Source organism: Toxotes jaculatrix, chromosome 10, assembly GCF_017976425.1.
Source record: "Toxotes jaculatrix isolate fToxJac2 chromosome 10, fToxJac2.pri, whole genome shotgun sequence".
NCBI lineage: Eukaryota > Metazoa > Chordata > Actinopteri > Toxotidae > Toxotes > Toxotes jaculatrix.
The window spans coordinates 20989476-21012541 of record NC_054403.1 but is presented as its reverse complement, the minus strand read 5'-3'; the positions used below and the strand labels follow the sequence as shown (position 1 = coordinate 21012541).

The 23066-nt window shown below is 33.5% G+C and overlaps 1 protein-coding gene across 2 annotated transcripts; it reads left to right on the top strand.

The window, feature by feature from the left end:
* The first annotated feature begins 303 nt into the window (after positions 1-303).
* Positions 304-10139, top strand: sfxn5b (sideroflexin 5b). 2 transcript variants are annotated; one of them, XM_041048085.1, is made up of 14 exons: positions 304-546; positions 3822-3890; positions 4389-4466; positions 4666-4692; positions 4806-4860; positions 4964-4989; positions 5150-5203; positions 5492-5548; positions 5790-5855; positions 6283-6373; positions 6642-6757; positions 7012-7097; positions 8175-8292; positions 8537-10139. In XM_041048085.1, exons 1-14 carry the CDS (start codon positions 490-492, stop codon positions 8612-8614), a joined length of 978 nt encoding a protein of 325 aa, XP_040904019.1. In that variant the 5' UTR covers positions 304-489; the 3' UTR covers positions 8615-10139. The 2 variants fall into 2 exon arrangements, with proteins under 2 accessions (XP_040904019.1, XP_040904020.1); XM_041048086.1 differs by lacking the exon at positions 304-546 and adding an exon at positions 616-916.
* Positions 10140-23066: the final 12927 nt, after the last annotated feature.

Sequence of the window (23066 nt, the reverse complement as noted above, 5' to 3'; positions counted from 1 at the left end):
CATTTAATACTGGGCTTTAGTTCAGTTTCCAAACAGCAGTCTCTTGCCCTCGGCCAGTGTATGAGAGCATAATGAAAGTGCCCAGTGAGATGACAGACATCATGTGTTTCTGACTCCAGGTTGTTTATCAAGTCACACGTGTGCTCCTGATCGTTACTCCGTGCAGACACCTTCTCTGTCTTCAGGCCACACTTGTCCACACAGTGATTAATCGGGTCATTCTGACACCTACGGGCGTATCAACTGTTATCTCTTCCCAAGATCAATCCGAGCAGTTATGCAATAGCTTTTACCTTATCGATTATTTGGGATGTGTAGTCATGCGGTTCAACTTTGCCAGTGTTAACGCAAACCAGAAGACTACACATCCCAACAGACGTAGCGGCTCGTTGCTTCAGTAGTTACACACTGACCGTAGTTCGCTATACTTGAGGGAGGAAAAAACCCCGTTAATGATTCAGTTCATTAATAAATAAATAGTTCGGTGTCATGGCGGAATCTGCAGCGTGTCCTGCTTTCCAGCTCGGAAGACCCCGGTACGACCAGGTAAGTCTCCATCATCCTCCTTTAACCGCGCGTTAATCACATTTTGTTTTTTAGGCTTCCGAGTGAAAAACAGCCCCATCCTCCGCCCTGGTCCTGCTCCCGATCCCGATCCTGCTCTGGCTGCTCACACTTTGTAAGCGAAAGTTGCCTTTGATCCGCGACCCGATTCTTTGCTGTGTTTTATAAAACCACAGTAACTTTCGGCTGATTGTGAACCGGCTGTGAGTGAGTTTATTATAGTTTTACCAGAGGGAATAATGTCCTTTCGCTGCTGATCATCTCCGCTGACGGACCTCACAGCCTCTGCCTCGGTGCTGCTCAGTGAAAGATTATATCAGTGTTGAGATCTGCAGCCAAGATGCTGTTAAAGGTAGCCGTCATTTTGTTTATCACGATAAATGTGAATCTGCGTTTATTTGTTTATTTTTCTCTTTCCTTTTTTTAGTTTAGGCTTTAAAACCATATCTGTTGTACATTTCTGATCTACTATCTCTAAATTCGCGCTTCAGTTTCTCCATTAATCTAATAAAAATCACACTTTAGCTTCCTGAAGTGTCTTTTTTTTTTCCTCGGGATGCTTTCTGCAGACTGACTGCTGCCCCACTTTTGATCGAGATTAATGAGCAGAGCGTCCTTATCTGAAGCCCATTACTCAATTTTCCGTCCACAGAAATGAATTTGCATTGGTCAGCCCTGAAAGATAATGTGACCTTCACGTTAGCTCGGATGGCACAGCTCGTGAGGAAGCTGCTGCTTTGTTCAGACACCAGCGTGCAGGAGATTATTTACCTGACGGTGCTGCACAGAGCAAAGTCCATACTCAGGTTGTGTAAATCAGTCACTAAAGGGTTTGATCTGCTGTTGTTTCAGCTGATGTGAGTTATCAGTTTAGTCCTTATATATATATATATATATATATATATATATATATATATATATAACAAACTTAAGTCTTGACAACATGGACATGAAAGTATGAGAAAACAAAAAGCCCCTAAGAAAGTAATTTAAACTAAATTTTGAGTCATCTTTCCTTCTCACACATCAGTTACTGAACATGTCTGTGGGCTCCAGCCTGGTGGCCCACGAGGTCAAGGGCCCCACATTGTTGAGAGCTTGGTGTGCCTGTTTGCATTTATTGTTGTGAAGTCAATCAAACAACTGCAAAGTGACTGCAAAACAACAGCAAGGAAAATCAAAACAATCCACAATGAGATGTACAACAAACGATGTGGCTGCAAGACAGCTACAACAAGATGCAAAACAGGCATAAAGAGATGCTAAACAACCACTAGCCACCACAAAGAAACATAAAAAAAAAACACACAAAAAGCACACAAAACAATCCCTGAGATGCAGAATAACCACAAAACAACCAGAAAGAGCGTTACAACTACAGAGAGACAAGATAATCTGGGTGTCTTGGTCCTGTGTAGGAGGGGCAGGAAGCTTTTTACGCGCCTGCGTTCAGGGATCTATTGTTTCATAATCCATTCATGAACACACCAATTAACACAGGATACTGCCTGGTTCACAGAAAGTCTGTATGGCACTTTATTAACACCCTTTGTCTCATGTGAATTCTTTTTCTAAGCAATTACCATCATAAAGTCGGTCTTAGATCAGACCATCATTTTAAGGAAGCTATTGGTATTTCATCCTTGGTTTCCAGCTCCTAGCACAGATGCACTGCTTATGTGTAGTTCCTCTAATCGGAAACCTTCTCAACATGACTCCTGCAATCCTTTTTTATTTTTCCATCAGCAGCCAGCGGTTCAGGTCGGGTCGATAAAGGTGCTGTAATACTTTCAGTTCTTTGCATCAAAGCAGTTAAAATTAGGCCAGTCCTTGAATCAGCATAAATCTTGCTCGGTGTGTCTGTGCTTTCTGCCGCGCTCCATCTCTGCTAGCCTTGTTGTGTACTCTCCAGGGAGCTGAAACTCATGCATAATTAAAGCAGGCTCCTCACATGGATCCTCTCTCTACCCCACTCTTACAAAACAGCACTGCAGCACATATGGCCTGTCAGAGGAGCAGACATGCGATGGAGGAATGGCAGTGGCAGAAAACCTACAGCCACGGTGCAGAAAGATGATTTATCTACAGTCTTTAAGGGGAACCAAAGGTTGTTTCTAGTCATTTCAATCAGGACCCGGTACTGACGAGATAATTAAAATAGAGGCTCGTCAGTTCTGCTGTGTTACCATTGTGTTTCCTGCCCTTCATAAGTGATAAATGTCTCTGAGGGAATCTGATAGAAGCTGCCATGTTTTTGTCCATCTGGTTTGCCAAAGAGACGCTTGGCATAAACTGCTACTGGGCCTTTTCAGACTCCTGGCACACATACTTAGCAATTGGTATGCTGATGTAGACAGTGAAGGGAACAGAAAACAGAGCGCTTGACCAGCAGCTCCGAGCCTCACTTGGAAGAACGTGTTTGGTAAATGTAAACTTCCTCAGACAGTCAGTGCATTTTGTTTAGAGTTTTTCTCAAAAGACACATTTTGCTTTTACATTTCAGCTGTATTTTGTTCCATTGTACAGTTAGAAGAACAAAGACTTTCTCATTCATTTCAAAACTTTTAACTGTTTTGTTTTGATGTTTCACCACTGAGCATGTTACGGTTTGGTTTTCCTTATATCAGCATTTCAAAGTATCCACTTTAATTTTTCATCAACATAGCAATGATTTGTGTATAGATAGATCACAATTTCCTTACTGAATCACTAAAGTCTATGTCTCTATGTTCACTCTTGACCTTTGGGAACAACGTACTGTGATGCAGTGGAGCTGGTAGTTGTTTCCCCCTGTTTCCAGTCTTTCTGCTAAGCTAACCAGCTGCTTTCTGTAGCTTCATATTTAACATACAGATATGAAAGTTATCAGAGATGGTAAGCAGGGTTGTGCAGTAGTTACCACTGAAGACACAGAGGTCGTGTCCTCTGCATTGTTTATGGGAACTTGAGTATTAATGACTTGAGAAAGAGTTTACAATGCTTTTGTTTTTTCCAAGGCTGTGTCTGATATCTTTAAATACGACCGTTTTCAGGCAAAAAGTAAAAATAAAATGAAGGAATATTTTTTAAATTATATTTATTATATTCCTGGCAATGTCCAGAATTATTAAATAAAAACATTTACACAAAAAACTGACATTATAAACACATTCAGTTCAAACGATTTGTTAGAAACAGATCCATTTACAGAGAGGAGAGTGGTCTGCTGCTTTTATTGTGTTTACTGGTTCTAAGAATTAACTCTCTGTCTTCTCCAGGGTTCCTTCCTCGGTCGTCTGAGACACTTCATAGACATCATTGACCCCAGCACCCTGTTTGTGTCCGAGGTAAACTCTGTAAAACTGTCAATACATTCTTGATAGAGGTAATCAGTTGTCAGCAGTTTTGATAATGATAAGTCTTAGCAAACATGCTAAGAGTTTGCTGGTTTCAGCCTCTCAAGACAGTGAATTGAATATTTTTGGATTTTGACCTGTTGTACTGACAAAAGATGACATTTAAAAATCATATTGGGCTCTGGGAACTTGTGATGGGAATTTCTGCTGCCATTTAAAATAACCAAATAATTAAACAATAAACTGACAAAGAATTTGGCAGATTAATAGATAATGTAAATAACTGGTTGTTTTAGCCCTAAAAGTGTGGGACAAAAACTGGTTTGTAGATAAATACATTAATATTTCTCAAAGTAATGAATCAAAAAAAAAATATCAAAATGAAGTTATTGTGTCAGCTTTAGTATCAGAAACTTTCCAAACTGCCAAAACATTCATGCATTCTTAATCTAACTAAATCCCATTTTATTCCTTCTCCTTTGTGTGTAGAAACATTTGAAAGAATGCATCAAACTCCTTGATGATTATAAACATGGCACGGTTCCACCTGGAGTGTCTGATCTTCAGGTGAGCACAGTACATTCCAGGACGAGATGGTAACATCTGTTCCTGGGAAAGGAAATAGGAAATCCAGATTACATACAATTTATCATAGTAAAAAAAAATACCAGTTAATGAACTTTTTACACTCATTTTCAAAAAGAACGCTGGAAACCTATTGATTAATTGTAGTTTTTCTTTTTAAATCCTCCATGTACCTGCACAGCTGTGGGAAGCCCAGAAGATCAAGCAGGTAAGTGATTGAGCAGTCGTAAGTGAGCCCAGGTTATAAATGCACTTCCATACATTCAAGCCTCTGGGCTCCCGGAGGATGCATGAGGATGATGCCATGCTCTCTACACGCAGGCCATCATTCATCCTGACACAGGAGAGAAGATCTTCATGCCATTTCGAATGTCAGGTACGACCTCAGATGAAGATCTTTGCTGAAGTTGTTCAAGTTGGTCCATTTAAATCACCGTTTTACTCATTTTTACTGAGAAAATCATGTTTTCACTGTGCAGGTTATGTGCCATTTGGAACACCAATTGTAAGTCCACATCACATCACACATTTTAATCATGCATTTCATAGAACTGAACTTGGGTGTGCAGAGATCCATTCACATGGTCATGTCTGGGGACAGATGAAATTGAGACTTTGGACTTATTTTGTCCAGAAATAAGCTCTTGTTCCCTGGTTTCATCTAGGTCATTGGCCTTCTCCTCCCAAATCAGACTGTGGTGTCTACCATTATATGGCAGGTACTGTACATAACATACGTATTGTAAAACCATTGCATTTATTGTACATTTTGAAAACCTGGTAAGCACATTTTTATTATGTACTTGCAAAGCTTTTCACTTTTTACACACCAGAATAAGGGCGTGTTGCTGCTGTGTTTGCTACTTGGGCTGTCTCTATCTATTTGTTCATCTATCTTTCCTTTCTTTTTTCCTTACTCTTCTTTCCTTCCCTCCATCCTCCTTCCTTAATACCTACATATTTTTTTAACCCTCTTCTGTCCTTATTTCCTTTCTTATTTCCTACAGTGGCTGAACCAGAGTCACAATGCTTGTGTGAACTATGCCAACCGCAACGCCACAAAGGTAGGAACTACTCCTGGTGGATATTTAGATTTTTGTCTCCCCCAAAAACATCTAAACCATGATATTCATTTTTTACGTAATTGAATATCATGCCTAATATGTTCTGGCTTCTAGCATTATTTTATGTAAATAAAGAAAAAACAAAGACAAATATGAAACGCTAAATCACAATAGAGACTTTATAGCAGTTTAACAGTAAAGTGCATAAAGCTCTGACAGTGTTTGTTTTGTCCCTCTTCAGCCTACGCCAACATCCAAGTTTCTTCAAGGCTATGTAGGAGCTGTGACTAGTGCTGTCTCCATTGCAGTGAGTTTGTTTGTTATTTAGTGATATGAATATTGTCTCCCTGGATGGAGAAATTTGATTTAAACTTCGCTTTTTCTGAATATTACCTGCCTGTGTCTGAGAGCTGTAAGTTGAAGCTGACCTGGAGCTTTGTGTCTTCACTGTGCAGAGGCAGTTGTAATTTTTTAGAGAGTACTCAGAAAAATAAAGATTCATTGCTATTCTCTAATGTTTTAGCTAAAATAGTAACTACTAGTAATCTCAATACTACAGATACAAATAAGAATAATTTGTCTTCATGGAAATTATAATGCATGTCACATTAATTGTTACTGGAATTGGTTTTGATAATGTTTTTTTATAAGATTTCTTGATGTTTTGTTGCCTAAAGTTTTATATTTGTTCATGTCTATTTGTTTGTTTGTTACGTTGATTTTATGTTTTATAGGTGGGGTTGAATGTGCTGATTCAGAAGGCCAACAAGTTGAGCCCTGCCACCAGAATGATAATACAGAGATTTGTCCCATTCCCAGCTGTTGGTAGGTTGTCAAAGGACTCTACCATTTATAATGTTATTTATGCATGAAAATTTATTTGTTTTACTGAAGTTTTATAGTGTTTTACTGCAATGAGCTGCACACCAACACTTTGTGATGCTACTGTGCATCAAGATTGCAGTATTAAAAATGTTGTGGTTAGCTTTGTTCTTTACAACAAATTTCTTCTTTTGATCTGTGACTACAGCGTTTGTTCTTATAGAAATATATTTTTAAAGATGGTATAAGCAGCCTTTCTCTCCCTCTTCAGCCTGTGCAAACATCTGTAACGTGGGTCTGATGAGACACAATGAGCTGTCTGAAGGTATTGATGTGCTGGACAACAATGGGAACGTGGTGGGATCCTCCAGAATCGCTGCAAGACATGTGAGTGGCTTTTTAGCATACTCAGCGCACTTGTTACTTGACTGCATTGAATATGTTTGTACACTTGCTGTTTGTCAGCGAATTGAAAATTTGTAATGTGATGGTGGCTGATAATGAAGAAAATGCATCATTTCGTGCTCGACTCCTGTAATTCAGCTCCCATCTGATCTCATGAAAGGGAAAATTAAATCCAATTCATTGCAGTATTTGAAATGAAGCGTGTGCACAATGTTCTTGGTTTTTTTTTTCCCCAGGCAATCATGGAGACCGCCTTCACACGTGTGGTCCTCCCGATGCCGATCTTTGTCCTGCCCCCCATCATCATGTCCTACCTAGAGAGGTTTGTACAGAAATATATTATTGGGATTTTTAAACTTACTTAGACAGAAACTAACAACTATTTTCTTAATATATGAGTAATTCTTGTGTCCATAAAGTGTCAGGCAATAGTGATCAATTCCCATATTAAGTTCCCAGAACCCAGTGAGACACCTTTTAATGTATTGTTTAGCCTGAGCAACAGTTCCCAAAGATCATCAGAAAAAAATGGGGGAAAACATATTTTAGAGGCTGAAACCAGAACATTTTTGCTTAAAAAAACATTTCAAGGACTTGATTATCCAAATTCAGTTCTATTATATTTATTTTGTGTCTACTGATTTGAGTTTTGAGTTAAGATTCTGGTCTCAAAACTGAGTTTCTCAAAACTGAGTCAAATCTAAAATCTGGCTTTTTGACATTTGTTTTTCCAAGTAAAATTTAATAATTGAATTTAAATGTATAATATCAGAGGAAACATCACGTAAACAAAAACAACGAGAAGCCATACATTTAGCTAAGTTAAAGCTTGCTGCTAGCATAGAAACAGACTCTACAGTCTACTATAACTGAAAGGAAGAGAGTCAAATAATCTGCTTGAAAATTTGTAATTTATCAGTTTACCTGTTCCACGGTTTAGCTGTCTGCATAACTTTACTGTGTCTTTATATTTTCCCTCTGTCTTCATACTCAAATATGAAATAATATGTAAATATTTGTGTGTACAGAGTCAACATATGTTGTGCCCCAAAGTGATTCCTGTACACAGTATTCATTCAGTAGTATATGTAGGTCAAAAAAGCCAGAGAAAATGAAAAAAAAAGAAAACTGAAATGTAATATAGCTGTGAATAAAAATAGTATTTCCTTTTCTATTGTAAAATTAAATAAATGAAGATATCTGTAGTCTGACTCATTAAACCCACAACTGGAACTTTCACACACAGATAAATCTCCCACCCTCTAATTGTGCGAAATAGCTCCCCCAAATCTACACATGATGTTTTTCTCCAGATCTAAAAATAACTCCTGGCTTCGCAGTAGTCATCTGGGATCGATCCACACAGGCTTACCTGTTACCACTGTCTGTACTTGTGTAGGTTGCGATTCCTGCAGAGCAACCGTAGATTGTTGCTGCCGATCCACAGCTTTGTGTGCCTGGTTACCTTCGGCCTATCCCTGCCTGTGGCCATCAGCCTGTTCCCACAGATGTCTCAGGTACAGTGTATACTGTCTGATGAACTTCCTCTGCTGCCGATTTGTGGCCAGATGGCTCAGGAAGCAGCTGGAAAAAATTCAGATTACATATACACCACTTAACATGCACAGCTCCGGCCCACAAGCTTGTGTGTACCGCTTATTCCAGATGTCTGTTCCCACATCTAATTAAAAGTCAAAATGATTTTCAGGGCTTTAAGACAGAGATGTGGAGCTAAATTCACTTTCACATGTTCTTTTGCAGATTGAAGTGTCTTGCCTTGAGCCGGAGATCGCCATGGCAACAGACTGCAAAGTGGTGACCTACAACAAGGGTTTATGATGGATGGCATGGTGTGGGAGAGGAGAGGACAGGGCAGGGAACGAGGATGGAAATGACTCTGCATCGTGAATGTCAGGGAGAACTTACTGTAGGGTTCCTCCTGTCGACAGGTTTGGGGACTGTCTGCTGCAGTGTCACAGCAGAGCCTGTAGATCATCATGTACTAACCCAGGGTTTCTAGACCTTTTTGTTTTTTACACATCATGATCCTAGCAATTACTAAGTAGCGGTTTCTTCTAAAAATGGGACAGATTTTTTTCTGTCCTTGCTGTTTTCAAGAACAAGGAAGCAACTCTGTGTGTAGAACAAATTTTACTGTAAAATTTGTTTTTTAAGCAGTACATTAATTACAATACAGTGTTTCCAAGTATAGTTATGGCTGCCAAAGTATATTTTGAGCCATTTTAACAATGTCAAAGGTTCATAAATAGTGTTTAGATGCAATAACTGACTTTTTGTCCACTTGAGGGGAGTGGAAGCAAACTGTAATGATATAAGATCACCTTTTGATGTGACGAACCTTGTGAAATTGCAAACTTTGTTGCAAACAGTTGCCTCTTAACACACCTATGAGATACAGAGCAAAAAAAGTAACTTTGTTTTCAGTCTCCACCAACATCTGAGAGAAACATTTAGCTCTTCAGCTGCTAAATTCTCCTGTGTTAACCAGCTAGTTGCTGACATTTGTTTCTCATTTACTGCTGAGCAGCCAGAGTACAGTGGGTTTATCACAGCTTTTCTGCTGAGAACAGCTGCCAGCTGCAGCCAGAAACAATGCTGATTACGGTGGTGAGATTGAGCCAAAACAGTAAAGCTGTCACCTGGAAACAAAAACAAACAAACAAAAAAACGTGGGGTGAAGGAGGCTATAAAGCTGTGTAGAGCTGAGGGGAACTTTGGAGTTGAGTGGTACCACTTTTTTGTTCTCTGTTTTGCTTGATACTTTTTTTAATAGTGTGGCAGGGGTCAAATATTCTAGTTCAAAAGGAAAACACAAAGATTAGAGGCTGGTTTGAAAAAGAAAAACAATTATGTGTAGCTGATTTTCCATCCTGCTAATTGTCTTGCTGTCCCTCAGATAAATTGTACGATCTCTTGCATGGGTCCTGACTAGGAGTGGTGAAAAAAAAAACGATTTATCGTGATTATATTATGGACGATTATGAGTCGATTATTAAATTTCCGAAGATCGATATTTTTTTTGTAATATGCAGCAAGGACTCCTCCAGTTACTGGCTGTCATACAAGATTTAACCACAAGGCGGAGCTGGTGACTAACAGTCATAACAAAACACCCTGTAACAGAGGCAGTGAGTGGGCTTACTATGCTAGCGAGAGCAAGGTGGGAGTTGTAGGTTTCCGCGGTGAGGATTACTTCTGCGTTCAAAAAGTTGCAGTTCCACGGCTACCGCTGGGGACTGGCTCCAGAAGTGAGCAATTCTCCATTGATCCCCATGTTAAAATAGCCAACTTTACAGGCTAAAAAAACATATGCCTGGTACATTTTTTGTCGCTATTGATGGTTTCCACCCTGTGAACACTGAATGTCATAAAAAACGTCATTCAGCCGTACGGCTTCAAAATCAGCCAAAAAAAGTCATACTTTAGAATGGCCTCAAAATGTCATAAAAAAAAAGTCATACGGCCGTAAGACGTCAAAATCGGCCAAAAAAAGTCTTATTTTTGAACGGCCTCAAAATGTCATAAAAAACACCATAGTATAATAAGGCGTCAAAATCTGCAAAAAAAAGTCTTTTTTTTTCAGACCTCAAAATGTCATAGAAAACGTCATTGTATAGTAAGACTTCAAAATCGGCCAAAAAAAGTCTTTTTTTTTCAGACCTCAAAATGTCATAAAAAACATCATAGTATAGTAAGGCGTCAAGATCGGGAGAAAAATGTCCAAACATTTTTTGACCTCAAAATGTCGTAAAAAACGTCATAGTATAGTAAGGCGTCAAAATCGGTCAAAAAAAGTCAAAAAAAATTTTCACCTCAAAAAGTCATAAAAAACGTCATAGTATAGTAAGGCGTTTTTTTCGGCCAAAAAAAGTCAAAATTTTTTTTGACCTCAAAATGTCATAAAAAACGTCATAGTATAGTAAGGCGTCAAAATCGGTGAAAAAAAGTCAAAAAAATCTTTGACCTCAAAATGTCATAAAAAACGTAATAGTATAGTAAGGCGTTTTTTTTCGGCCAAAAAAAGTCAAAAAAAATTTTCACCTCAAAAAGTCATAAAAAACGTCATAGTATAGTAAGGCGTCAAAATCGGTGAAAAAAAGTCAAAAATTTTTTTGACCTCAAAATGTCATAAAAAACGTCATAGTATAGTAAGGCGTCAAAATCGGTCAAAAAAAGTCAAAAAAAATTTTCACCTCAAAAAGTCATAAAAAACGTCATAGTATAGTAAGGCGTTTTTTTCGGCCAAAAAAAGTCAAAATTTTTTTTGACCTCAAAAAGTCATAAAAAACGTCATAGTATAGAAAGGCGTTTTTTTCGTCCAAAAAAAGTAAAAATTTTTTTTGACCTCAAAATTTCATAAAAAACGTCATAGTATAGTAAGGCGTCAAAATCGGTGAAAAAAAGTCAAAAAAAATTTTGACCTCAAAATGTCATAAAAAACGTAATAGTATAGTAAGGTGTTTTTTTTGGCCAAAAAAAGTCAAAAAAAAATTTCACCTCAAAAAGTCATAAAAAACGTCATAGTATAGTAAGGCGTCAAAATCGGTGAAAAAAAGTCAAAAAATTTTTTGACCTCAAAATGTCATAAAAAACGTCATAGTATAGTAAGGCGTCAAAATCGGTGAAAAAAAGTCAAAAAAATTTTTAACCTTAAGATGTCATAAAAAACGTCATAGCATAGTAAGGCGTTTTTTTCGGCCAAAAAAAGTCAAAAAATTTTTTCACCTCAAAATGTCATAAAAAACACCATAGTATAATAAGGCGTCAAAATCGGCAAAAAAAAGTCTTTTTTTTTCAGACCTCAAAATGTCATAGAAAACGTCATTGTATAGTAAGACTTCAAAATCGGCCAAAAAAAGTCTTTTTTTTTCAGACCTCAAAATGTCATAAAAAACATCATAGTATAGTAAGGCGTCAAGATCGGGAGAAAGATGTCCAAACATTTTTTGACCTCAAAATGTCGTAAAAAACGTCATAGTATAGTAAGGCGTCAAAATCGGTCAAAAAAAGTCAAAAAAATTTTTCACCTCAAAAAGTCATAAAAAACGTCATAGTATAGTAAGGCGTTTTTTTCGGCCAAAAAAAGTCAAAATTTTTTTTGACCTCAAAATGTCATAAAAAACGTCATAGTATAGTAAGGCGTCAAAATCGGTGAAAAAAAGTCAAAAAAATCTTTGACCTCAAAATGTCATAAAAAACGTAATAGTATAGTAAGGCGTTTTTTTTCGGCCAAAAAAAGTCAAAAAAAATTTTCACCTCAAAAAGTCATAAAAAACGTCATAGTATAGTAAGGCGTCAAAATCGGTGAAAAAAAGTCAAAAATTTTTTTGACCTCAAAATGTCATAAAAAACGTCATAGTATAGTAAGGCGTTTTTTTCGGCCAAAAAAAGTCAAAATTTTTTTTGACCTCAAAAAGTCATAAAAAACGTCATAGTATAGAAAGGCGTTTTTTTCGTCCAAAAAAAGTAAAAATTTTTTTTGACCTCAAAATGTCATAAAAAACGTCATAGTATAGTAAGGCGTCAAAATCGGTGAAAAAAAGTCAAAAAAAATTTTGACCTCAAAATGTCATAAAAAACGTAATAGTATAGTAAGGTGTTTTTTTTGGCCAAAAAAAGTCAAAAAAAATTTTCACCTCAAAAAGTCATAAAAAACGTCATAGTATAGTAAGGCGTCAAAATCGGTGAAAAAAAGTCAAAAAATTTTTTGACCTCAAAATGTCATAAAAAACGTCATAGTATAGTAAGGCGTCAAAATCGGTGAAAAAAAGTCAAAAAAATTTTTAACCTTAAGATGTCATAAAAAACGTCATAGCATAGTAAGGCGTTTTTTTCGGCCAAAAAAAGTCAAAAAATTTTTTCACCTCAAAAAGTCATAAAAAACGTTATAGTATAGTAAGGCGTCAAAATCGGTGAAAAATAGTCAAAATTTTTTTTGACCTCAAAATGTCATAAAAAACGTCATAGTATAGTAAGGCGTTTTTTTCGGCCAAAAAAAGTCAAGTTTTTTTTGACCTCAAAATGTCATAAAAAACGTCATAGTATAGTAAGGCGTTTTTTTCGGCCAAAAAAAGTCAAAATTTTTTTTGACCTCAAAATGTCATAAAAAACGTCATAGTATAGTAAGGCGTTTTTTTCGGCCAAAAAAAGTCAAAGTTTTTTTTGACCTCAGAATGTCATAAAAAACGTCATAGTATAGTAAGGCGTTTTTTTTTCGGCCAAAAAAAGTCAAAAATTTTTTTGACCTCAAAATGTCATAAAAAACGTCATAGTATAGTAAGGCGTCAAAATCGGTGAAAAAAAGTCAAAATTTTTTTTGACCTCAAAATGTCATAAAAAACGTCATAGTATAGTAAGGCGTTTTTTTCGGCCAAAAAAAGTCAAAAAATTTTTTGACCTCAAAATGTCATAAAAAACGTCATAGTATAGTAAGGCGTTTTTTTCGGCCAGAAAAAGTCAAAAAAAAATTTCACCTCAAAAAGTCATAAAAAACGTCATAGTATAGTAAGGCGTTTTTTTCGGCCAAAAAAAGTCAAAATTTTTTTTGACCTCAAAATGTCATAAAAAACGTCATAGTATAGTAAGGCGTTTTTTTCGGCCAAAAAAAGTCAAAAAATTTTTTGACCTCAAAATGTCATAAAAAACGTCATAGTATAGTAAGGCGTTTTTTTTCGGCCAAAAAAAGTCAAAAAATTTTTTGACCTCAAAATGTCATAAAAAACGTCATAGTATAGTAAGGCGTTTTTTTCGGCCAAAAAAAGTCAAAATTTTTTTTGACCTCAAAAAGTCATAAAAAACGTCATAGTATAGTAAGGTGTCAAAATCGGTGAAAAAAAGTCAAAAATTTTTTCACCTCAAAATGTCATAAAAAACGTCATAGTATAGTAAGGCGTCAAAATCGGTGAAAAAAAGTCAAAATTTTTTTTGACCTCAAAATGTCATAAAAAACGTCATAGTATAGTAAGGCGTCAAAATCGGTGAAAAAAAGTCAAAAAAATTTTTGACCTCAAAAAGTCATAAAAAACGTCATAGTATAGTAAGGCGTTTTTTTCGGCCAAAAAAAGTCAAAAAATTTTTTCACCTCAAAATGTCATAAAAAACGTCATAGTATAGTAAGGCGTTTTTTTCGGCCAAAAAAAGTCAAAATTTTTTTTGACCTCAAAATGTCATAAAAAACATCATAGTATAGTAAGGCGTTTTTTTCGGCCAAAAAAAGTCAAAATTTTTTTTGACCTCAAAATGTCATAAAAAACGTCATAGTATAGTAAGGCGTTTTTTTCGGCCAAAAAAAGTCAAAATTTTTTTTGACCTCAAAATGTCATAAAAAACGTCATAGTATAGTAAGGCGTCAAAATCGGTGAAAAAAAGTCAAAAAAATCTTTGACCTCAAAATGTCATAAAAAACGTAATAGTATAGTAAGGTGTTTTTTTTGGCCAAAAAAAGTCAAAAAAAATTTTCACCTCAAAAAGTCATAAAAAACGTCATAGTATAGTAAGGCGTCAAAATCGGTGAAAAAAAGTCAAAAAATTTTTTGACCTCAAAATGTCATAAAAAACGTCATAGTATAGTAAGGCGTCAAAATCGGTGAAAAAAAGTCAAAAAAATTTTTAACCTTAAGATGTCATAAAAAACGTCATAGCATAGTAAGGCGTTTTTTTCGGCCAAAAAAAGTCAAAAAATTTTTTCACCTCAAAAAGTCATAAAAAACGTTATAGTATAGTAAGGCGTCAAAATCGGTGAAAAATAGTCAAAATTTTTTTTGACCTCAAAATGTCATAAAAAACGTCATAGTATAGTAAGGCGTTTTTTTCGGCCAAAAAAAGTCAAGTTTTTTTTGACCTCAAAATGTCATAAAAAACGTCATAGTATAGTAAGGCGTTTTTTTCGGCCAAAAAAAGTCAAAATTTTTTTTGACCTCAAAATGTCATAAAAAACGTCATAGTATAGTAAGGCGTTTTTTTCGGCCAAAAAAAGTCAAAGTTTTTTTTGACCTCAGAATGTCATAAAAAACGTCATAGTATAGTAAGGCGTTTTTTTCGGCCAAAAAAAGTCAAAATTTTTTTTGACCTCAAAATGTCATAAAAAACGTCATAGTATAGTAAGGCGTCAAAATCGGTGAAAAAAAGTCAAAATTTTTTTTGACCTCAAAATGTCATAAAAAACGTCATAGTATAGTAAGGCGTTTTTTTCGGCCAAAAAAAGTCAAAAAATTTTTTGACCTCAAAATGTCATAAAAAACGTCATAGTATAGTAAGGCGTTTTTTTCGGCCAGAAAAAGTCAAAAAAAAATTTCACCTCAAAAAGTCATAAAAAACGTCATAGTATAGTAAGGCGTTTTTTTCGGCCAAAAAAAGTCAAAATTTTTTTTGACCTCAAAATGTCATAAAAAACGTCATAGTATAGTAAGGCGTTTTTTTCGGCCAAAAAAAGTCAAAAAATTTTTTGACCTCAAAATGTCATAAAAAACGTCATAGTATAGTAAGGCGTTTTTTTTCGGCCAAAAAAAGTCAAAAAATTTTTTGACCTCAAAATGTCATAAAAAACGTCATAGTATAGTAAGGCGTTTTTTTCGGCCAAAAAAAGTCAAAATTTTTTTTGACCTCAAAAAGTCATAAAAAACGTCATAGTATAGTAAGGTGTCAAAATCGGTGAAAAAAAGTCAAAAATTTTTTCACCTCAAAATGTCATAAAAAACGTCATAGTATAGTAAGGCGTCAAAATCGGTGAAAAAAAGTCAAAATTTTTTTTGACCTCAAAATGTCATAAAAAACGTCATAGTATAGTAAGGCGTCAAAATCGGTGAAAAAAAGTCAAAAAAATTTTTGACCTCAAAAAGTCATAAAAAACGTCATAGTATAGTAAGGCGTTTTTTTCGGCCAAAAAAAGTCAAAAAATTTTTTCACCTCAAAATGTCATAAAAAACGTCATAGTATAGTAAGGCGTTTTTTTCGGCCAAAAAAAGTCAAAATTTTTTTTGACCTCAAAATGTCATAAAAAACATCATAGTATAGTAAGGCGTTTTTTTCGGCCAAAAAAAGTCAAAATTTTTTTTGACCTCAAAATGTCATAAAAAACGTCATAGTATAGTAAGGCGTTTTTTTCGGCCAAAAAAAGTCAAAAATTTTTTTGACCTCAAAATGTCATAAAAAACGTCATAGTATAGTAAGGCGTTTTTTTCGGCCAAAAAAAGTCAAAATTTTTTTTGACCTCAAAATGTCATAAAAAACGTCATAGTATAGTAAGGCGTCAAAATCGGTGAAAAAAAGTCAAAAAAATTTTTGACCTCAAAAAGTCATAAAAAACATCATAGTATAGTAAGGCGTTTTTTTCGGCCAAAAAAAGTCATAAAAAATTTTTTCACCTCAAAAAGTCATAAAAAACGTCATAGTATAGTAAGGCGTTTTTTTCGGCCAAAAAAAGTCAAAATTTTTTTTGACCTCAAAATGTCATAAAAAACGTCATAGTATAGTAAGGTGTCAAAATCGGTGAAAAAAAGTCAAAAATTTTTTTGACCTCAAAATGTCATAAAAAACGTCATAGTATAGTAAGGCGTCAAAATCGGTGAAAAAAAGTCAAAAAAATTTTTGACCTCAAAATGTCATAAAAAACGTCATAGTATAGTAAGGCGTTTTTTTCGGCCAAAAAAAGTCAAAAATTTTTTTGACCTCAAAATGTCATAAAAAACGTCATAGTATAGTAAGGCGTTTTTTTCGGCCAAAAAAAGTCAAAATTTTTTTTGACCTCAAAATGTCATAAAAAACGTCATAGTATAGTAAGGCGTTTTTTTCGGCCAAAAAAAGTCAAAAAAATTTTTTACCTCAAAAAGTCATAAAAAACGTCATAGTATAGTAAGGTGTCAAAATCGGTGAAAAAAAGTCAAAATTTTTTTTGACCTCAAAATGTCATAAAAAACGTCATAGTATAGTAAGGCGTTTTTTTCGGCCAGAAAAAGTCAAAATTTTTTTTGACCTCAAAATGTCATAAAAAACGTCATAGTATAGTAAGGCGTCAAAATCGGTGAAAAAAAGTCAAAAAATTTTTTGACCTCAAAATGTCATAAAAAACGTCATAGTATAGTAAGGCGTTTTTTTCAGCCAAAAAAAGTCAAAATTTTTTTTGACCTCAAAAAGTCATAAAAAACATCAGAGTATAGTAAGGCGTCAAAATCGGTGAAAAAAAGTCAAAAAATTTTTTGACCTCAAAATGTCATAAAAAACGTCATAGTATAGTAAGGCGTTTTTTTCGGCCAAAAAAAGTCAAAATTTTTTTTGACCTCAAAATGTCATAAAAAACGTCATAGTATAGTAAGGTGTCAAAATCGGTGAAAAAAAGTCAAAAATTTTTTTGACCTCAAAATGTCATAAAAAACGTCATAGTATAGTAAGGCGTCAAAATCGGTGAAAAAAAGTCAAAAAAATTTTTGACCTCAAAATGTCATAAAAAACGTCATAGTATAGTAAGGCGTTTTTTTCGGCCAAAAAAAGTCAAAAATTTTTTTGACCTCAAAATGTCATAAAAAACGTCATAGTATAGTAAGGCGTTTTTTTCGGCCAAAAAAAGTCAAAATTTTTTTTGACCTCAAAATGTCATAAAAAACGTCATAGTATAGTAAGGCGTTTTTTTCGGCCAAAAAAAGTCAAAAAAATTTTTTACCTCAAAAAGTCATAAAAAACGTCATAGTATAGTAAGGTGTCAAAATCGGTGAAAAAAAGTCAAAATTTTTTTTGACCTCAAAATGTCATAAAAAACGTCATAGTATAGTAAGGCGTTTTTTTCGGCCAGAAAAAGTCAAAATTTTTTTTGACCTCAAAATGTCATAAAAAACGTCATAGTATAGTAAGGCGTCAAAATCGGTGAAAAAAAGTCAAAAAATTTTTTGACCTCAAAATGTCATAAAAAACGTCATAGTATAGTAAGGCGTTTTTTTCAGCCAAAAAAAGTCAAAATTTTTTTTGACCTCAAAAAGTCATAAAAAACATCAGAGTATAGTAAGGCGTCAAAATCGGTGAAAAAAAGTCAAAAAATTTTTTGACCTCAAAATGTCATAAAAAACGTCATAGTATAGTAAGGCGTCAAAATCGGTGAAAAAAAGTCAAAAAAATTTTTAACCTTAAGATGTCATAAAAAACGTCATAGCATAGTAAGGCGTTTTTTTCGGCCAAAAAAAGTCAAAAAATTTTTTCACCTCAAAAAGTCATAAAAAACGTCATAGTATAGTAAGGCGTCAAAATCGGTGAAAAATAGTCAAAATTTTTTTTGACCTCAAAATGTCATAAAAAACGTCATAGTATAGTAAGGCGTTTTTTTCGGCCAAAAAAAGTCAAGTTTTTTTTGACCTCAAAATGTCATAAAAAACGTCATAGTATAGTAAGGCGTTTTTTTCGGCCAAAAAAAGTCAAAAAAATTTTTGACCTCAAAATGTCATAAAAAACGTCATAGTATAGTAAGGCGTTTTTTTCGGCCAAAAAAAGTCAAAGTTTTTTTTGACCTCAAAATGTCATAAAAAACGTCATAGTATAGTAAGGCGTTTTTTTCGGCCAAAAAAAGTCAAAAATTTTTTTGACCTCAAAATGTCATAAAAAACGTCATAGTATAGTAAGGCGTCAAAATCGGTGAAAAAAAGTCAAAATTTTTTTTGACCTCAAAATGTCATAAAAAACGTCATAGTATAGTAAGGCGTTTTTTTCGGCCAAAAAAAGTCAAAAAATTTTTTGACCTCAAAATGTCATAAAAAACGTCATAGTATAGTAAGGCGTTTTTTTCGGCCAGAAAAAGTAAAAAAAAAATTTCACCTCAAAAAGTCATAAAAAACGTCATAGTATAGTAAGGCGTTTTTTTCGGCCAAAAAAAGTCAAAATTTTTTTTCACCTCAAAATGTCATAAAAAACGTCATAGTATAGTAAGGCGTTTTTTTCGGCCAAAAAAAGTCAAAATTTTTTTTGACCTCAAAAAGTCATAAAAAACGTCATAGTATAGTAAGGTGTCAAAATCGGTGAAAAAAAGTCAAAAATTTTTTGACCTCAAAATGTCATAAAAAACGTCATAGTATAGTAAGGCGTCAAAATCGGTGAAAAAAAGTCAAAATTTTTTTTGACCTCAAAATGTCATAAAAAACGTCATAGTATAGTAAGGCGTCAAAATCGGTGAAAAAAAGTCAAAAAAATTTTTGACCTCAAAAAGTCATAAAAAACGTCATAGTATAGTAAGGCGTTTTTTTCGGCCAAAAAAAGTCAAAAAATTTTTTCACCTCAAAAAGTCATAAAAAACGTCATAGTATAGTAAGGCGTCAAAATCGGTGAAAAAAAGTCAAAAAATTTTTTGACCTCAAAATGTCATAAAAAACGTCATAGTATAGTAAGGCGTTTTTTTCGGCCAAAAAAAGTCAAAATTTTTTTTGACCTCAAAATGTCATAAAAAACGTCATAGTATAGTAAGGCGTTTTTTTCGGCCAAAAAAAGTCAACATTTTTTTTGACCTCAAAATGTCATAAAAAACGTCATAGTATAGTAAGGCGTTTTTTTCGGCCAAAAAAAGTCAAAATTTTTTTTGACCTCAAAATGTCATAAAAAACATCATAGTATAGTAAGGCGTTTTTTTCGGCCAAAAAAAGTCAAAATTTTTTTTGACCTCAAAATGTCATAAAAAACGTCATAGTATAGTAAGGCGTTTTTTTCGGCCAAAAAAAGTCAAAAAATTTTTTGACCTCAAAATGTCATAAAAAACGTCATAGTATAGTAAGGCGTTTTTTTCGGCCAAAAAAAGTCAAAATTTTTTTTGACCTCAAAATGTCATAAAAAACGTCATAGTATAGTAAGGCGTCAAAATCGGTGAAAAAAAGTCAAAAAAATTTTTGACCTCAAAAAGTCATAAAAAACGTCATAGTATAGTAAGGCGTTTTTTTCGGCCAAAAAAAGTCATAAAAAATTTTTTCACCTCAAAAAGTCATAAAAACGTCATAGTATAGTAAGGCGTTTTTTTCGGCCAAAAAAAGTCAAAAATTTTTTTGACCTCAAAATGTCATAAAAAACGTCATAGTATAGTAAGGTGTCAAAATCGGTGAAAAAAAGTCAAAATTTTTTTTGACCTCAAAATGTCATAAAAAACGTCATAGTATAGTAAGGCGTCAAAATCGGTGAAAAAAAGTCAAAAAAATTTTTGACCTCAAAATGTCATAAAAAACGTCATAGTATAGTAAGGCGTTTTTTTCGGCCAAAAAAAGTCAAAAATTTTTTTGACCTCAAAATGTCATAAAAAACGTCATAGTATAGTAAGGCGTTTTTTTCGGCCAAAAAAAGTCAAAATTTTTTTTGACCTCAAAAAGTCATAAAAAACGTCATAGTATAGTAAGGTGTCAAAATCGGTGAAAAAAAGTCAAAAATTTTTTCACCTCAAAATGTCATAAAAAACGTCATAGTGTAGTAAGGCTTCAAAATCGGTGAAAAAAAGTCAAAATTTTTTTTGACCTCAAAATGTCATAAAAAACGTCATAGTATAGTAAGGCGTTTTTTTCGGCCAAATAAAGTCAAAATTTTTTTTCACCTCAAAATGTCATAAAAAACGTCATAGTATAGTAAGGCGTCAAAATGGGTGAAAAAAAGTCAAAAATTTTTTTGACCTAAAAATGTCATAAAAAACGTCATAGTATAGTAAGGCGTCAAAATCGGTGAAAAAAAGTCAAAAATTTTTTTGACCTCAAAATGTCATAAAAAACGTCATAGTACAGTAAGGCGTTTTTTTCGGCCAAAAAAAGTCAAAAAATTTTTTCACCTCAAAAAGTCATAAAAAACGTCATAGTATAGTAAGGTGTCAAAATCTGTGAAAAAAAGTCAAAAAATTTTTTGACCTCAAAATGTCATAAAAAACGTCATAGTATAGTAAGGCGTTTTTTTCGGCCAAAAAAAGTCAAAAATTTTTTTGACCTCAAAATGTCATAAAAAACGTCATAGTATAGTAAGGCGTTTTTTTCGGCCAAATAAAGTCAAAATTTTTTTTGACCTCAAAATGTCATAAAAAACGTCATAGTATAGTAAGGCGTCAAAATCGGTGAAAAAAAGTCAAAATTTTTTTTCACCTCAAAATGTCATAAAAAACGTCATAGTATAGTAAGGCGTTTTTTTCGGCCAAAAAAAGTCAAAATTTCTTTTGACCTCAAAATGTCATAAAAAACGTCATAGTATAGTAAGGCGTTTTTTTCGGCCAAAAAAAGTCAAAATTTTTTTTGACCTCAAAATGTCATAAAAAACGTCATAGTATAGTAAGGTGTTTTTTTCGGCCAAAAAAAGTCAAAATTTTTTTTGACCTCAAAATGTCATAAAAAACGTCATAGTATAGTAAGGCGTCAAAATCGGTGAAAAAAAGTCAAAAATTTTTTTGACCTCAAAATGTCATAAAAAACGTCATAGTATAGTAAGGCGTTTTTTTCGGCCAAAAAAAGTCAAAATTTTTTTTGACCTCAAAATGTCATAAAAAAACGTCATAGTATAGTAAGGCGTTTTTTTCGGCCAAAAAAAGTCAAAAAATTTTTTCACCTCAAAAAGTCATAAAAAACGTCATAGTATAGTAAGGTATCAAAATCGGTGAAAAAAAGTCAAAATTTTTTTTGACCTCAAAATGTCATAAAAAACGTCATAGTATAGTAAGGCGTTTTTTTCGGCCAAAAAAAGTCAAAATTTTTTTTGACCTCAAAATGTCATAAAAAACGTCATAGTATAGTAAGGCGTTTTTTTCGGCCAAAAAAAGTCAAAAAATTTTTTGACCTCAAAATGTCATAAAAAACGTCATAGTATAGTAAGGCGTTTTTTTCGGCCAAAAAAAGTCAAAAAAATTTTTGACCTCAAAAAGTCATAAAAAACGTCATTGTATAGTAAGGCGTTTTTTTCGGCTAAAAAAAGTCAAAAAAATTTTCACCTCAAAAAGTCATAAAAAACGTCATAGAATAGTAAGGTGTCAAAATCGGTGAAAAAAAGTCAAAAAATTTTTTGACCTCAAAATGTCATAAAAAACGTCATAGTATAGTAAGGCGTTTTTTTCGGCCAAATAAAGTCAAAATTTTTTTTCACCTAAAAATGTCATAAAAAACGTCATAGTATAGTAAGGCGTCAAAATCGGTGAAAAAAAGTCAAAAAAATTTTTGACCTCAAAATGTCATAAAAAACGTCATAGTATAGTAAGGCGTTTTTTTCGGCCAAAAAAAGTCAAAAAATTTTTTCACCTCAAAAAGTCATAAAAAACGTCATAGTATAGTAAGGTGTCAAAATCGGTGAAAAAAAGTCAAAATTTTTTTGATCTCAAAATGTCATAAAAAATGTCATAGTATAGTAAGGCGTTTTTTTCGGCCAAAAAAAGTCAAAAAAATTTTTGACCTCAAAAAGTCATAAAAAACGTCATTGTTTAGTAAGGCGTTTTTTTCGGCCAAAAAAAGTCAAAAAAATTTTTCACCTCAAAAAGTCATAAAAAACGTCATAGAATAGTAAGGTGTCAAAATCGGTGAAAAAAAGTCAAAAAATTTTTTGACCTCAAAATGTCATAAAAAACGTCATAGTATAGTAAGGCGTTTTTTTCGGCCAAAAAAAGTCAAAAATTTTTTTTGACCTCAAAAAGTCATAAAAAACGTCATAGAATAGTAAGGTGTCAAAATCGGTGAAAAAAAGTCAAAAAATTTTTTGACCTCAAAATGTCATAAAAAACGTCATAGTATAGTAAGGCGTTTTTTTCGGCCAAAAAAAGTCAAAATTTTTTTTGACCTCAAAATGTCATAAAAAACGTCATAGTATAGTAAGGCGTTTTTTTCGGCCAAATAAAGTCAAAATTTATTTTCACCTCAAAATGTCATAAAAAACGTCATAGTATAGTAAGGTGTCAAAATCGGTGAAAAAAAGTCAAAAATTTTTTTGATCTCAAAATGTCATAAAAAACGTCATAGTATAGTAAGGCGTTTTTTTCGGCCAAAAAAAGTCAAAAAAATTTTTGACCTCAAAAAGTCATAAAAAACGTCATTGTTTAGTAAGGCGTTTTTTTCGGCCAAAAAAAGTCAAAAAAATTTTTCACCTCAAAAAGTCATAAAAAACGTCATAGAATAGTAAGGTGTCAAAATCGGTGAAAAAAAGTCAAAAAATTTTTTGACCTCAAAATGTCATAAAAAACGTCATAGTATAGTAAGGCGTTTTTTTCGGCCAAAAAAAGTCAAAATTTTTTTTGACCTCAAAAAGTCATAAAAAACGTCATAGAATAGTAAGGTGTCAAAATCGGTGAAAAAAAGTCAAAAAATTT

Coding starts and splice junctions, on each gene's coding strand:
- sfxn5b (XM_041048085.1), top strand. CDS start 490: ATGGCGGAATCTGCAGCGTGTCCTGCTTTCCAGCTCGGAAGACCCCGG. Junction 4,467..4,665: donor CTGGAGTGTCTGATCTTCAG/GTGAGCACAGTA, acceptor GTACCTGCACAG/CTGTGGGAAGCCCAGAAGAT. Junction 5,549..5,789: donor CCAACCGCAACGCCACAAAG/GTAGGAACTACT, acceptor GTCCCTCTTCAG/CCTACGCCAACATCCAAGTT.